General features: G+C 46.7%; 1 protein-coding gene across 1 annotated transcript in view; it reads left to right on the top strand.

The window, feature by feature from the left end:
- Positions 1-17,441, top strand: part of SLC12A1 (solute carrier family 12 member 1) — a 70,949-nt gene that overhangs the window by 41,514 nt on the left and 11,994 nt on the right. Inside the window, exons 17-19 of the mRNA XM_060259854.1 lie at positions 2,483-2,623; positions 8,231-8,337; positions 12,319-12,401. Coding sequence (XP_060115837.1) covers positions 2,483-2,623; positions 8,231-8,337; positions 12,319-12,401 — 331 coding nt within the window. The remainder of the gene's footprint in view (positions 1-2,482; positions 2,624-8,230; positions 8,338-12,318; positions 12,402-17,441) is intronic.

The following is a 17,441-nucleotide window of genomic DNA, read 5'->3' as shown; positions in this document are numbered from 1 at the left end:
TCACATTTAAAAGGACCGTGCTTCTTTTAAATGACTTCTTTCCTTAGGAAATAATGGAGGATAAGGTGTACCTTATTTGGGGGCTCATAGAATGAGACCCTCTGGTCCAATCTTTAGGAGAGGCACCAGATGCTATGCTGTTATTTTGATGTCTCTACCTCATACAACAGCTCCTCTGGAGCCCCAGATACCCATGGATCATTTCTCCATTATACTCTATGAGAATCAGTCTCCATAGGAAATAATGGAGTGCCCAGCAGACATTCCTCACCCCGCTTTCTGATGACCCTGAAGCGGCGGGAGGGCCTCCAAACCGGGGGATCTCCTGCCCCCAACTGGGGATTGGCAGCCCTATGGGGGAAGCTTTCATGGAGCCATCAGTACATGGAAGATTCCGCAACGGGGCAAATAATAGCTCCCTGGGGCCATTTCAGGCCAAAGAAATGGGGGAAAGAAAGGCTTAGCTCCTTCTCCTTGTATGCCACAATTCCAATCCAAATTGGACCTGCACACCTGAGAAATTACGTCCTAAAGTCCAGGAACAGATTTGATCAGAAATCTCTGTGGCAACCACACAGAGGATACGAAGACTTTGTAATGTATAAAATAAGAACGGCATCACACAGGTTGTTTATGGAAGGGAATCTTGGGTATAACAGGCAGCAAGGGAGGAAGGGCAGAGCTGTATGTGGAACAGGAGACTTCTGGGGTGGCTGAGGAATGAAGGTCACAGACAAGAATTATTGGGATAAAAGCAGAGAGATGCAGGGGGAGGGAACAAGGCCATGAAGAGCACTAAAGTCAAGAAGAGAAGACTAAGCTGGAGCTGAGAGGGACCAAAAGATCATGGAGGACAACTGCTAATTGCTGCCAGGGAGTGACATCTGTCAGCAGGGCCGACTCGCACATTAGGCAAACTAGGCAGTTGCCTAGGGTGCCAGGAGGGGGGCACCGAATTGGGCTACCCCCTCCTGGTACGGAAAACAACTGCCTAAATTTGCCTCTCTCCCTCCCTGATGCCGCCACTGCTGCCACTGCAACCGCCACCACCAACCCCTTCCCTTCCCTTCTGCTGTGCTCCGCCCACCCCCACCCTGCCTCAGAGAAGCTCATCGCGACGAGGCTGGGGCCTACCAGCTTCGAGGCAGCCAGCATCTGCGTGTTTTTCGAAGTGAGAACTGGAGGAGGCTTCATTCCCCTCTCACTTCCAGTTCCAGAAAGGAGGGGGGAGAAGCCTCCTCCAACAGTCTCTTTGAAAAATGTGCAGATGCCAGCTGCCTCAAAGCCGGTAGGCCCTAACCTCATCACGCTTCTCTGAGGGAGGGAGGGAGGCACTGCAGAGGGAGGGCAGCAGTGATGGTGGGGTGGTAGGTAGGGAGCCTGCCTTGGGCATCATGCGCCCTAGGGCCGGCACTGTCTGTCAGGCAAATGTGAGAAAAATTGGTTCACCACCACTGCCCTGATCCAGTTCTCTGGTGCTTTTCTTTGTACCGTTAGACAAAATGTCAGGAAGGCTGACTATGGATTTTGTGTGTAACATGTAGTTCGGCAGTTTCTTGTAGCTCTAAATGGTGCTATTCCATGAATATATTGATCTCATAGAAGCCCACCAAAATCCATGTGATACAGCATCCATTGGAATGTTTCCACAACTCAACAGCATGCACTACCTTAAAAAAAGCAACCAAAGTGCTTTGTTATATAAATGTCCTACAAAAATTTTGAAAAGCAACCAAAGGGCTTCATTACATAAATACTTTACAAAAACTGGTTTGTGAATTGATCCTAAATCAAGCATCTCATGTCAAATACTTCAATTTAAGTAGTAGATTGGCACCGATTTTTCACTAGCAGTTGCTCGTCTCTCTCTCTCTCACACACACACACAGAGAAAGGATTCTGCTTTCCTCAGCTCAAGCAATCAATTCCCCACCAGTTACTATGGGTGCATTTTGATCTGCAGCTCCCTCCAATTTCTTTTGCAGTTTGTTACTCTCCAAAAAAAAGAGTAAGAAACCACAAGTGAAATTCGAGAGAGCTGCAAATCAAAATGCACCCATGCAGCAACTGGTGGGGAATTGATTGCTTGAGCCAAGAAAAGCAGAAGCCCAAGGGCGGAGCAATTGCTAGTAAGGAATCGGTTAGGGTTGTTAACGTTAACATGATGCTATTTCCCCATTTTTTTTGAATTGCAGATTCCATTCTAAAGATGTGTGTTTTAAACTTGTTTCTGTGAGTTAGGACTATAACCTAAGTGGTGTTAGCAAGCATACCCTCCTGCAACAGAAAATGAGCAACAATAGCGGCAGGTATCGTTTCAAGGCTAAATCTCTATGGATTGCACTCCTTTGTGGAAATGTTGCCCCCTCCATGCGCTTTCTGTTCCCTCACACAGCAGATTCAGTAACTCCTTCAAAATTGACATCATTGTGTGATGCGCCATACAAAAGTCCCCTTCCTAATATATTATTGTGTCATGCAGGGCCCACGCAAACTGTGTGTTCGGGAGATGAACAGTGGCATGGCAACAAAGCAGGCCTGGCTGACAAAGAACAAAAGGAAGGCCTTCTATGCCGCTGTGGCAGCTGACAGCTTCAGAGATGGAGTCAAAAGTCTCCTCCAAGTAAGCTCTTTATTTGCACAGCACATGCGAGAAGGATGACTTCAAAGCGGCCTGGGCTGCAGGAGGAATTTCTGTTGATTCGTTAAGGGCTCTTGTTGTATATATGGATAAGATCTTGTAAATACAGAGTGCAACCTGAGGGGCACCTCTCTCTGTATTAAACGTTATTTCGGAAACAATTCTGGCTCCGGGCTATGGAACTAGAGAACAAAACCAATCAATTCCTTGTTAAACGAATGAATGAGGCCCCGTGGTACATGGCAATGTCTTAATGGTACCCTCATTGATGTCTAAGACTTCATGTGCTCATGGCAAATGAGTTTCCCTACCTCCTAATATGCAATTATATGGACTATTTTATATCACACAACATTATATTGCAAATCACATTTCGCATAGTAAAATGCACAGACATGAATGGATGCTTATAGGGGGAGACAGAAGGATGGAGGCCCAGTCACAGTTAACGGGGACTGTATAAACAGATACAACTAGGCTTCCCAACCCTCCCGCCCTGGCGGGGGACCCTAGGATTTCCACCCTCTTCCCCTGCTCCCCAAAAAAACGGAAGTGGGGGGAGGGGGGAAACGGCGCCGGGGAGCATGGCGAGCCGCCCCATCCCAGAGCGGGCAAGGCCACCGCGCCGCTGCCGCCCTCACCCCCTCCCCGCCCACCACAGCTGCTCCTCCGAGATGGGCCCAGGTTGAGCCCATCTCGGAGGAGCAGCCAAGAGGCGGCAGCAGCACAGGCAAAACCAGAGAAGGGAAGGGTGGAGGCAGGCCAGGAGCATGGCGAGCCGCGAATCCGGGCCCTTTATTTTATTTATTTATTTATTTATTTATTTATTTATTTATTTATTTATTTGTAATTTGTATCCCGCCCTTCCCACCAGGTGGCTCAGGGCAGCTTATAGGACCTGGACTCGCGGCTCACCATGCCCCCAGGCCGCCTCCACCCCCCCCCTCTGATTCCACCCCAGAGGCGGAGCAGAGCGGGCGAGGCCGCCGCGCCGCTGCCACCCCCCCCCCCCGCCCCACCGCAACTGCTCCTCTGAGATGGGCTCAGCCTGAGCCCATCTCGGAGGAGCAGCCACGGCGAGCGGAGAAGAGGCGGCAGCTGCGCAGCAGCGTCGCCCACTCTGAGACGGGGCGGCTCGCCATGCTCCCCGGCGCCGTTTCCCCCCCCAGCTCCACCCCAGTGTCTCCTGGCTCCACCCCCAAAGTCTCCTGGCTCCACCCCCAAAGTCCCTAGATATTTCTGGGATTGGACTTGGTAACCCTAGATACAACTAGTATTTTGATAGGTCCAAGTGGGCAGCTGTGTTACTCTGAAGGGGTAGAACAGATTTCGAGTCCAGTGGCACCTTTAAGACTGACAAAAGTTTAATTCTGGATATGAGTTTTTGTTAGGGTTGCCAAGTCCAATTCAATAAATGTCTGGGGACTTTGGGGGTGGAGCCAGGAGACTTTGGGGGTAGAGTCAGGAGCAAGGTTGTGACAAGCTTAATTGAACTCCAAAGGGAATTCTGGCCATTACATTGAAAGGAACTGCACACCTTTTAAATGCCTTTCCCTTCATTGGAAATAATAAAGGACAGGGGAACCTTCTTTGGGGGTTCATAGAATTGGACCCCCTGGTCCAGTCCTTTAGAAACTTGGAGGGTATTCTGGGGAGAGGCACTGGATGCTATGCTGAAAATTTGGTGTCTATATCTTAAAAAAGCAGCCACCCCAGAGGCCCAGATATCCGTGGATCAATTCTCCATTATACCCTATGGGAATCTTCATAGGTAATAATGGAGTACCCAGCAGACATTTCACTCCCCCCCCCCACTTTCTGCTAATCCTGAAGCGGGGGGAGGGCCTCCAAACCAGGGGATCCCCTGTCCCATCTGGGGATTGGCAACCCTAGTTTTCATGTGCATGCACATGAAAGAGAGCCAGTTTGGCGTAGTGGTTAAGTGTGCGGACTCTTATCTGGGAGAACCAGGTTTGATCCCCCAGTCCTCCACTTGCAGTTGCTGGAATGGCCTTGGGCCAGCCATAGCTATCGCAGGAGTTGTCCTTGAAAGGGCAGCTGCTGTGAGAGCCCTCTCAGCCCCACCCACCTCACAGGGTGCCTGTTGTGGAGGAAGGAGATATAGGAGATTGTAAGCTGCTCTGAGACTCTGTTTCAGAGAGAAGGGTGGGGTATAAATCTGCAGTCTTCTTCTTTTTCTTAAGATATTTTGAGTTGCACTGAAATCAACAGGATTTATTTTTTTCAAAGAAAGGAGTTTTGGATCATACATATTCTCAGTGCTTTTTGCAGAAAAAATCCAGCAGGAACTCATTTGCCTATCAGGCCACACTGCTTGGCCTGGGAGCACTCAGCTGCTGCCGGGTGGGACAGGCCAGCCAGAGCCCTGCACAGCCCAGGCGGAGCTCCACTCCTGTGGCCTCCAGCAGAAAAAAAAATCCCTGCGTATTCTGTTCACCAGTAGTTTTTAAATAACAGAAGCTGTGTGTATTGGCACTACCATATATTTCTTTGCATTTTTAAAAAACGGCCTCTCTATAAGGCTATATATAAGGATACTTAAAAAGTGCTCAGGTCAGTTTCCATCCATGTGAAGAGAATATAAAATAATTTAAATCACTGTGCAAGCCTTTGCAGAATTCCTACAAAGGAAACCCAGAATAACTCTGCATAGGACTACACTGTAAGACATACAGAATTGGGGTTACAGCCCATCTAAAACAACAAATGGCAAAAAACTGCAAAGGACAGCAGAGTACAAAAAGGATTTCCTTGACATCTACAGCTATGACAACAGGCTGGCAAAGGCAAACCGTGCATTTGGCCGACTGCACAAGAGTGTGGAGCGACAAGCATCTGAAAAAAGGCACAAAGATCAATGTTTACAAAGCGGTTGTGATGACAACCCTCATCTATGGCTCCGGATCGTGGGTTTTATACCGTCATCACCTGCGACTCCTTGAGCGCTTTCATCAGCGCTGCCTTCGCACCATCCTCAACATCCACTGGAGTGACTTTGTGACCAACACTGAAGTCCTCAAGAGGGCGGAGGTTACAAGCATCGAAGCACTGCTGTTGAAGATGCAGCTGCGCTGGGCAGGGCATATTTCTAGGATGGAAAACCACCGCCTTCCCAAGATTGCTCTGTATGGCGAACTTTCCACCGGCCATCGAAATAGAGGGGCACCAAAGAAGAGGTACAAGGACTCCTTGAAGAAATCCCTTGGCACCTGTCGCATCAACCATCACCAGTGGTCTGACCTAGCCTCAGATCGCAAAGCATGGAGGCACACCATCCACCAGGCTGTCTCTTCCTTTGAGAACGCACGCATAGCTGGTCTTGAGGACAAAAGGAGATTGAGGAAGAATCGCACTGCTACAGCACCAACCCCAAATCAGACTTTTCCCTGCAGCCACTGTGGCTGGATCTGCCTGTCCCGCATTGGTCTTGTCAGCCACCAGCGAGCCTGCAGCAGACGTGGACTACTGCACCCTTCTTAAATCTTCGTTCGTGAAGTCAAGCCGAGAGAGAGAGAGAGAGAGAGAGAGAGACAGCTATGATGTAGCCCAATAGCCCGTTCTGTGAACAAGTGGCACCAAATGCATCTAAAACAGCTTGCTCTATACCAGGGGTAGGGAATGTTGGCTCTCCAGATGTTTTTTGCCTACAACTCCCATCAGCCCCAGCCATTGGCCATGCTGGCTGAGGCTGATGGGAGTTGTAGGCAAAAAACATCTGGAGAGCCACTGTTCCCTACCCCTGCTCTATACACTCACTGGTATTTATCGTGTCTTCATCTTAAGTGCAGTGGCTTAGAAGCTCAGACCTTTGGGCAGAGGCTGACTGCACAGGAGTTCAACAGCATTTCTGGAGGGTCTAGGAGCATTCCCCAATAGCCTACTGCTTTCATTTCCTTGTATACCTGAACATCCAAAACTAGATGACTCACGCATACACAACTACAACCGATTTCTTTACTCTAACTTCTTTAAGGCAATTGCATGTTTGAAGCGACTGTACTGAAAAGCATTGCACTTGAAGTCTTTGGTGAGATCGCATTCATAGCCATCATGCGGAGTACAACTGTTATCAAATGACAGGTGCAGGGCTTTTTTTGTAGAAAAAGCCCAGCAGAAACTAATTTGCATATTAGGCCACACCCTGTGACATCACCATTGTTCCACACAGGGCTTTTTGGTAGGAACAGCCCAGCAGGAACTCATTTGCATATTAGGCCACATACCCCCTGATGCCAAGCCAGCTGGAACGGCATTCTTGTGCGTTTCTGCTCAAAAAAAGCCCTGGATAAATGCTCAGATCAGAGTGGCTCTGGATCCAGTACTCCTACGCTGCTAAATCCAACAGGTCAAATTCCTCAGTCGCAAGTGATCTTTGCTTCGAAGCTTCCACTTCACACTTGTTTGGCCTTTTTGCCACTTTCTGTAGTAGCTTCAAATAATAAGAAGGTCCCATGAATTCTACACTAAGTGTACTCAAGCAGATAGATCCAAGTGGGCAGCCCTGCTGGTCTGAGGCAGTAGAACCAGGGCTTTTTTTGAGCAGGAACTCACAGGAATGCAGTTCCGTCTGGCTTAGGGGATGTGGTTTAATATGCAAACGAGTTCCTGTTGGTGTTTTCCCACAAAAAGCCCTATGTGAAACAATGGTGATGCCAAGGGGTGTGGCCTAATATGCAAATGAGTTCCTGCAGGGCTTTTTCTTAAAACCCCCCCTGAGTTGAACAAAGTAGGAGTCAAGTTGCACCTTCCAGACCAACAAAGTTTTATTCAGAATGTAAGCTTTCGTGTGCTCTAAGCACGCTTCATCAGACGAGGAATCAGGTACAGTGAGCAGGGCTATATATAGCAGGTAGGCAGTGGTTTAGAATGCAAGATGGTACAAATTTAAGATCCAATGACAGCATAGTAAAATTCTCAACAAATTGAGCAAACCTTTGATCTGGGTAGCAGGAGCGTGATAATGAGGAGCAATAAAACAGTAACATGTCAAAATGTGAGAATGTCTTTTAATCACTCTTTGTTATAAGCCTGGGCCAAAATGAGGGCATTTCTCAGGCCGCTCAGTGGTCTCTTTGGATACTGAGAATTGTACATTTCAAGTCTATGCAGGTTTGCGCAGAAATAAGTCCCACTGTGTTCAGTTTTAATCCCAAGTGATTCTGCAAAAGATTTCAGTTTTAAACTTGAGTGAAGAAATGAAAGCACCTCCTCAGACGCTTAGTAAATCTTTCATTGCTCTCATGTTCAAATGGGCACACGAATATTATGAAAACACTGTTGATCTTAAATTATTCAACTGTTTTAATGATCACGCATCAGGAAAAATGCAAATGAATGCTAATTTAGCAGAATTACATTTATGTCATTTAAAAACCATTTATAGCCAAGATGATTTAAAGCTAATCTTTATATTTGCTGCTTGGGTACAAGCATGAAGGACATTCACCAACTGCAATTTAGTCTTAAATCCCTCTAGAACATTACTTCAGTTATCTTTTGCCATTACTCCTCATTTTGGATCAACCTTGCACATGCATCTCTTTAAAGACTATGTTTTAATATTGATAGGCTGCTGGTCTGGGCAGGATGAGACCCAATACATTAGTACTTGGATTTAAAAAGGACTGGAGAGATGCCACGGCTTTACAAGTTGAAAACTACATGGGAATCATACAGTAAGTTGAAGCTGGAAGTATATTATTTTTGGATGAGTTGAAATTGTTTGGAAGATCTAAAGAGTACTAGATCAGGAGTGGCCAAACTCACTTAATGTAAAAGCCACATAGAATAAATGTCAGATGTTGGAGAGCCACAAGACAGTAACATCAAGGAAGAAAGATGGATGGATGGATGGATGGATGGATGGATGGATGGATGGATGGATAGATAGATAGATAGATAGATAGATAGATAGATAGATAGATAGATAGATAGATAGATAGATAGATAGACGGACGGACGGACGGACGGACGGACGGACGGACGGACGGACGGACGGACGGACGGACGGACGGACGGACAGACAGACAGACAGACAGACAGACAGACAGACAGACAGACAGACAGACAGACAGACAGACAGACAGACAGACAGACAGACAGACAGACAGACAGATAGATAGATAGATAGATAGATAGATAGATAGATAGATAGATAGATAGATAGATAGATAGATAGATGGATGGATGGATGGATGGATGGAGAAGGGAGGAAGAATGAAAAGAAAGCAAGTTTAAATGCATTCTTCAAGCCATTGGCGGGCTTGACTTAGAGAACTGATTTAAAGGACTGCCTTTTCCAAGCCAGCTGACAGGGCAGTGGACCTTTGAAAGCTGCACAATATGTGTGAAAGAGCCACATGTGGCTCCCAAGCCGCAGTCTGGCCACCTCTGTTCTAGACAAACAAAAAAAATATATGAAAGGGTTATTGAAATCTGGAGTTCAAGTTTCAAGCAGTACATGAGGTTAAGGAAAGCAGGGGGCAAGATCATAGTCTCTCCTCTTTGTATACAGGGGACAGAATGGCCATAATGGAATCATAGAATCGCAGAGTTGGAAGGGGCCATACGGGCCATCTAGTCCAACCCCCTGCTCAATGCAGGATCAGCCTAGAGCAGGGGTGGCCAAACTTGCTTAATGGAAGAGCCACATAGAATAAGTGTTAGATATTTGAGAGCCACAAGATATGAACTTTGGAAGTTTGAGAGCCGGAAGGCAGGCAGGCAGGCAGGCAGACAGAGAGATGGGGTGGGAGAGGTAGAAAGAAAGCAACTTTAAATGCATTCTCCAAGCCACCAGCTGGTTTGGCTTGGAGAAGTGATTTAAAGAGAGAAATGCCTTCTCCAAGCCAGCCGACTGGACAGTGGGGGCTTTGAGAGTCACACAATCTGTGTGAAAGAGCCACGTGTGGCTTCTGAGCCACAGTTTGGCTAGCCCTGACCTAAAGCATCCTTGACAAGTGTTTGTTCAGCCACTGCTTAAAGACTGTCAATGAGGGGGAAAGTGAGGTTGGGAGGAGAACACCATGGCATCTCTAGTGTATTTTATTGTCTATGTGTAATGGATTAACAGTCATGGCTCTCAGTATTGTAATTCTATAAGGATATCAGGCTCCAACAAAGAATTCTTGGCAAGCGCACAAAAGTACAATTTCTAGAGTCCTTTGAGGAAATGCACGCCCACTAAACTGGTTTCATACCCATTTAAACTTGCAGTCTTGATATCCCCTTTGAATATGGTATGTTCATAAAAGAGCAATACCACTGAGGACAAAAATAACTTCAGGATATACATGTGAACTGCAGAAAATCTGCTCATAAACCCAGAGCGAGCTGTGTCTGAGAAGAAGGGCAAGTAGAAAGAGGCGCTTAACTCTTTTGCATCCTGTGATTTTTCAGCTCAAACTCATCTTCCCAAAACTGCCTTTAATCAGTTGGGGGAAAGGTAGGGACAGGATAAAAGACTTTATAAGTGGAGGGGGGGAAACAACTTGAGGAGAGTAAGTTTTAGCTGGGTGGGAGGGAGAGTTAAACACCTTATTATTTATGTATTTATTACATTAAGCTTATATCCCGCCCTCTCCGCAAGCGGACTCAGGGCGGCTCACAACATTACATTACTAGCATTAAAATCAATAAAACATATAAAACATAATTACATATTTAAATTATTTAAAACCATTTCATGGTGCTGTGTTAATACAGTACAATATAGGCGGTTCTGAAAATTCGGTGGTGACCACCAGTACTCTACTTGGTGCTCTATATGATGTCCAGTGGCAGCTCTCTCTCAGTTAGATATCGAAGGCCTGTCGAAACAGTTCGGTCTTACAGGCCCTGGGGAACGTAGGCAGATCCCGCAGGGAGAGCATTCCAGAGTTCTGGCATTGCCACCGAGAAAGCCCTGATTCGTGTCATACGCAACCTGGCTTCTTTTGGTCCTGGGATGGACAGTAGATTTTTCGTCCCTGAACGCAGTGCTCTCTGGGGAATATACGGAGAAAGGCGGTCCCGCAGATAGACAGGTCCCTGACCATAAAGGGCTTTAAAGGTCAGTACCAACACCTTGAAATGAACTCGGAACACAACAGGAAGCCAGTGCAGCTCTTTCAGCACCGGCTGAATGTGCTCCCATCGAGGGAGTCTCATTAACAGCCGTGCCGCAGCGTTCTGCACTAGCTGTAGTCTCTGGGTTAGCGTCAAGGGTAGCCCCATGTAGAGGGCATTACAGTGATCTGTTCTTGAGGTGACCGTGGCATGGATCACCATTGCTAAGTCGTTGTGCTCCAGGAATGGAGCCAGCTGCCGCACCCGCCGAAGGTGAAAAAAGGCGGATCTAACAGTGGCTGCTACTTGGGCCTCCATTGTGAGGGAGGACTCAAGGAGCATGCCCAGGCTCTTGACCTTAGGGGCCGGTATTAATGGCACCCCGTCAAGAGCCGGCAGACAAACCTCCCTCCCTGGGTCACCCTGACTCAGATAGAGAACCTCCGTCTTTGTCGGATTCAGCTTCAGCCGGCTCAGCCTGAGCCAAGAAGCCACGGCTTGAAGAGCCAGGTCTAGATTTTCCAGGGTAGTCGGACTGGCCGCCCATCAATAGATAGAGCTGGGTGTCATCTGCATATTGATGACAACCCAGTCCATACCTCCTGACAATCTGGGCAAGGGGGCGCATATAGATGTTAAATAGCATCGGGGATAGGACCGCTCCCTGTGGCACCCCACAGCTGAGAGAGTGCCTCTGGGATGCTTCCTCTCCTAACACCACCCTTTGTCCCCGATCTTGGAGAAAGGAGGTCAACCACCTTCTCTATGCCACCTTATCTTACTCTACTTGGACATGAGCTACCTTGTACTAAAGGGGAAAAAAATCATGGGAAAGAGTCATGGAATTCCTCATAATCAGGCCTTGAATTCAGCAGGAGCTCACAGAAGAGCAGCTCCTGAACCTTTCTGTGGGTTCCCCCTCCTCCTCACCTACCTTGTCCATTGAATAGTAGGTGCAGCTGCATAACAATCCCTGGCTTAGGAGAACAGGCAGCCAGCCACCAGGGGCCTTGCCACACCCACAGCAGCCCTCATTAACCCCTGGAGAAGCCCATGCCGCCCTTTCTCCATTTCTTATATGTTTTTGTGTGGTGGGTGGCTTGCTGGCCCTTTGACCAGGGGTGTGTGGCCAAGGAGAGCCCCAGGTGAGCGAAGCCTGCTTGGGCTGGCTGGATATCTAGCCAGCCAAAGCAGGCCTTGCTCACCCAGGGCTCTCCTTTCTTGCATCAGGTTGCTTTTGGCTGATGGGGGGAGTGGCATATGCTAATGAGCTCCACTACCTATTCTTATACAAAATGACCCCTTCTCATAAAGTATAGACTTGGCGGGCGCCATTTACAACAGGTCAAAAATGGAGGTAGTAAAGTAAAGATGGTAAGCTGCAACCAGACAGTCGAGGGATATGAAAGTTGAGGAAGCAAAGCTGACTCGTTTTAAAACACAGAAGAAGATTGTTCAAGACGTTCAAAATGACCTTTTTTGTATATTAGAAATCTAATTGCACCCCTTAACTGTTCTTATCTGCGTAACCATGCAAGTATCGACACAGGCAACTGTAAACTATTCCAGGGTTGTATGGAAGTGTTTTATTGTTTTGTTCTTGATTTCAGTGATGCATTTGACTTTGAATTCGGTGTGATTATTGTTCGAATAAGCCAAGGATTTGACATATCACAAGCTCTTCAGGTTCAAGGTATGTAAAAAGTCACTGGATTTCAGTCCAAAACTAGAAATGCTATCTGTACACAAAAAACAATTCCATCAAAAATTCCTACCAGTTTCCAAAAACATCAGCCTTAGGAAATGCCATTTAGTGCATTTAAGACATGACCATTAATATTGTAAACAATCTTCTCTGGAGATTGGGAACACTTATGCTATCTATAATTAGTGGAATGTTTTTCATAATGATGAGAAAAGAAATTGAGGGGCACTGCCAAATGAAAATCTGGACACTATAAATTTGGGTGGAAAAAGCCATTAGCTAGACTGAAGGCCATTAAAAGAGCTACGGTATTCCAGTGGATGACCAAAAAGGGTTTCAACAGCCAACATACCAATCCTGAAAATGCTCAGTAGGATCCAAACGCACAGAAACTTTCTGTCCGTAAAGAAGACATGCTCCTCATATGTATGGGAATTTGTTGTAAGTGCAAAACACCTCCCCACTTAGACTGAAATCAAACATGCGTTGTGAAGTGCAGGAAGTGTGAAGTGCAGGAAAATTGAAACGTGACTGTAAATCAGCCTTTCTGCATAAAGTGCATTCAAAGCTCACACTTTTCTCTATTTCTCTATACACAAAGCCCTGGTTAGTATTTGGATGGGAGACCACCAAGGAAGTCACAGCAGAGGCAGGCAATGGGAAACCATCCCTAAACGTCTCTTGCCTTGAGAACCCCTGAGGGTCACTAGAAGTTAGCTGTGACTTGATGGCAACCCCCCCCCCAAACCACACAAAGTGATAAGTGGCACATGCAAATACACAATACATCTTCTTCTTCAGTCAGGCCTTTGGCCCATTAGCTCTGCCAAGCAGTGGATCATCAGGGTCTTAGGCAGGGATGCCAGCTTCCAGGTGCAACCTGGAGATCCCCCAGAATTCCAGCTCATCTCCAGACAACGGAGATCAGTTCCCCTGGAGAAAATGGATGATTTGGAGGGTGGACTCTATGGTATTGTACCCCACTGAGTTCCCTGTCCTCTCTAGGCTTCACCCCTAAATCTCCAGGAGTTTGGCAACTCTATTCCCCCCGCCATCCACCACTGGTGGCCAAGAAGGACCTGGCATCCCTAGCCTTGGGCCAAGAAAAATCCTTCCTGGCATGAGCTACCCAAGATCTTTTGACTGGAGATGCCAGAGATAGAAGCAAAGCGTATGCTCAGCTAGCATCCCCACCCCTGTGAGGGTATGTATTTAAGAACAGAGCAGACACCCCTGTGCTCTGTGAGCTTCACAGAACAGAATGGCAAGCAGAGGCCATGAAATGGAATTCCTGTCGAGGTTAATACCATCAGGATGCATTATCTAAGTGAGGTGGTGGGCTTCACACATGAATCTGCCTTATACTGCCACTAAGGTCAGTATTGCCTGCTCCAGGGGTGGCCACACTTGCTTAATGCAAGAGCTACTTAGAATAAACGTTGGCTGTTTGAGAGCCGCAAGACATGAATGTCAGGAAGGAAGGAAGGAAGGAAGGAAGGAAGGAAGGAAGGAAGGAAGGAAGGAAGGAAGGAAGGAAGGAAGGAAGGAAGGAAGGAAGGAAGGAAGGAAGGAAGGAAGGAAAATAGATGGGAGGGAGGTGGGTGAGAAAGGTGGAAAGAAAGCAACTTTAACTTTAAATGCATTCTCCAAACCACCAGCTGACTTGGCTTGGAGAAGTGATTTAAAGAGACCAATGCCTTTTCCAAGCTGACTGACAGCTTGGAAAAGCATGAAAGAGCCATATGTGGCTCCCGAGCCGCAGTTTGGCCACCCCTGGTCTACTCAGCCTGGCAGCGCCTCTCCAGGATCTCAGGGTTTTTCACATCCCCTACCTGCCTGGTCCTTTTAACTGGAAATGACAGGGATTGAACCTGTGGCCTTATTTATTTATTTGATTTATATCCCGCCCTCCCCGCCGAAGCAGGCTCAGGGCGGCTGCCAGACAGATGCTCTGCCACAGAGTCACAGCCCCTCCTTCCGTAGATCCTATGTTGCTTTCTTTTCTGATGCTTTGGACTGGGGACCTTTTGTAGTTTTTAGCTTCTTAGCCCCCCTTTGGCTGATAAAGAGAATAAGCTCCACTTCATGTGATACAACTGTTAGCTCCAGGGCTTTTTTTGAGCAGGAAGGCACAGGAATGCAGTTCCGGCTGGCTTGGTGTTAGGGGTTGTGGCCTAATACGTAAGTGAGTTCCTATTGGGCTTCTTCTACAAAAAAAGCCCTGTGTGGAATGATGATGCCATCAGGGGGTGTGGCCTAATATGCAAATGAGTTCCTGCTGGGCCTTTTCTACAAAAAATGCCCTGGTTAGCTCACATTTACACACAGGTGTTATGTGTAATACATATGCCATGAAATCCTTTCTTTATATGGTGCTGGACTTCCCAGTGCCTGTGTACTCTAAAACAGTCTGTGTGGGTTCTGTATAAGAATTTTGTAATGCTGAAGTGGCCCTAATTTGACCAGATTTGTCTTTCATCTCACTGAGCCTCTGTCTGAAGAGAAAGACTCTAAACAAGATTTAAAGAGTAATCATGATGAACACTTTTTGGTGAATCTACAGGAATTAGTTTAAAATTGCTACTCAGGTCATCATTTGAATGCAGAGTTACAGCCCTCTGCTGCCCCCTGCTGCCAGCTTCTGTTTCTCTCAGGATGGCAAGGAAGAGGGAGAAACATAGAATCATAGAGTTGGAAGGGACCCCCCAGGGTCATCTAGTCCAGCCCTTTGCACCATGCAGGAAATTCACAAACACCTCCACCTAAATTCACAGGATCAGCATTGCTGTCAGATGGCCATCTAGCCTCTGTTTAAAAACATCCAAGGAAAGAAGCCTGTTCCACTTGAGGAACTGCTCTGTCAGATTCTGTTCCTGCCTTCTGGGAGATGAGCGATGAGATGAGAGAAACATGACATCTAAGGTAGCAAATCAAAAACAAAATTAACAGACCACTGAAATATTTTAAGATGGGTGTGTCTATGGCCCACCCTCCTAATAAAACCCACTTTCTGACCAAATCAGAAGACGGGGCAAAGGTTTACTTTGCAATACTGTAATATACTGAAGTAGCAGAAAGTCAAATCTGTCCTTGGCCCAGTGGTTTTGTGTGTTGTAATCAGGGGTTGTTTTGTAGAAAAATAGATTGTGGAGCTCATTCAGGGATTGTGATGCAGCTGCACATACTGCTCAATGGACAAGGAGGTGGAACTCTCAGAAGGAGGAGGAGGAACTCTCAGAAAGTTTCAGGAGCTGTGCTCCTGTGAGCTCCCACTGAATTTGAGGCCTGGCTGTAATGCAACCATATTGAGTTAGAGCCATGATAGTATCTGGGAGAACTACAGCAACATTTTAACCTGCCATCACTGAATCTCTACAAAAGTTACCTGTCACTTTTAATATTTCAAAAGAAGCAGTCAGGAAAATAATTGCTGTTTTAAACCTCTCTGAGAAGGTTATCCTAGTATATTACAGTGCGGTGATAGCAGATATCAGCCACGCACCATTAAAATAAAATGCTCCAAATGTTAAAAACAGAAACAGGAAAACAGTTTAAAAGCAACAAGAAATTACAGCTGTCTTTTTAAAAAGGGCAACATGGCGAATAACTTTAGAGATTATATTTCTGGAGATGTTTTAAGTTCTGAAAACATAGGAAAAACCATACTGCTATGTTTATATGCTACTCTGGTATCTTGTTTAAAAAATAACAATCTGTTATTTGGCTTTGAATAAAAGCGGTAATGGATGTATCACCATGCCATCCAGGCCTAGGGTGTTGTAGTACAGTCTAATATAAAGAACATGATAACCAGGAGTTGTTTTGTAGAAAAATAGGTGGTGGAGCTCATCCAGGGATTGTTATGCAGCTGCACCTACTAGTCAATGGACAAGGAGGTGGAATTCTCAGAAAGGTTCAGGAGCTGTGCTCCTGTGAGCTCCCACTGAATCGGAGGCCTGAAGGATAACTGTAATGAAAGACCTCCAGTTGCTCATCTCATACATCTATACAGGGCTTTTTTTGGTAGAAAAAACCCAGAAGGAACTTATTTGCATATTAGGCCACACACTCTGATGTCACCATTATTTCACACAGGGCTTTCTTGTAGAAAAAGCCCAGGAGACTCATCTGCATACTAGGCCACACACCCTGACACCAAGCCAGCCAGAACTCTGTTCCTGTGCATTCCTGCTCAAAAAAAGCCCTGCATACATACCTACACACATATACACTTTACAAGCCAAGAATCATTAAGAACACAAGAAGAGCCTTGCTGGATCAGACCAATGGCCCATTTAGTTCGGTATCTGGTTTCTAAGGGAGGGACTGTGGCTCAGTGGCATGTCCAGTTAAAAGGACCAGGCAGTAGATGATGTGACAGACCCTGGAGAGCCATTGCCAGTCTAAGGAGCCAATACTGACTTTAGGGGAGGGGCTGCTGTTCAGTGGTAGAGCATCTGCTTGACATAGAGGAAGTCCCAGGTACAATTCCCAGCATCTCCAGGTAAAAGAATGCGGCAGTAGGTAATGTGAAAGGTCTCTACTAGTGACCCTGGAGAGCTGCTGCCAGTCTGAGTAGATGCTGCTGACTCTGAAGGACCAATGGTCTGATTCAGTATAAGGCAGCTCCATGGTGTGTTCTCATGGTGGGCCAGGTACCCCTGAAAGCCCACAAGCAGAGGCACAAAGCCAAAGCATCCCCCTGCTCTGTTCCTCTCACCAGCACCTAGCATTCAGAGATATAGTGCCTTCAGATATGGAGGTCCCCTTAGCCACTGGTCAAATCCACCATGGTTTTCTCTAATCCTCTTATCCAACCCAGGGCCAGATCTAGGGGGGAGCAGAGAGGCACTTGCCCTGGGTGCTGCTGGAGGGGGGGGGGACGTCAAATTGGGTATGGAGTCCATTCTATTCTATAGGCCCATAAGATAGAATGGGCCCATAAGAGGGCATCATTTTTTTAATTTTGTCCCCCTTCAAAAAACATGTAGATCCAGTTCTGATCCATCCATCTAAGCTAGTAGCTGT

Source organism: Heteronotia binoei, chromosome 19, assembly GCF_032191835.1.
Source record: "Heteronotia binoei isolate CCM8104 ecotype False Entrance Well chromosome 19, APGP_CSIRO_Hbin_v1, whole genome shotgun sequence".
NCBI classification, from domain to species: Eukaryota; Metazoa; Chordata; class Lepidosauria; order Squamata; family Gekkonidae; genus Heteronotia; species Heteronotia binoei.
This window is presented reverse-complemented; position numbering and strand designations above follow the sequence as displayed.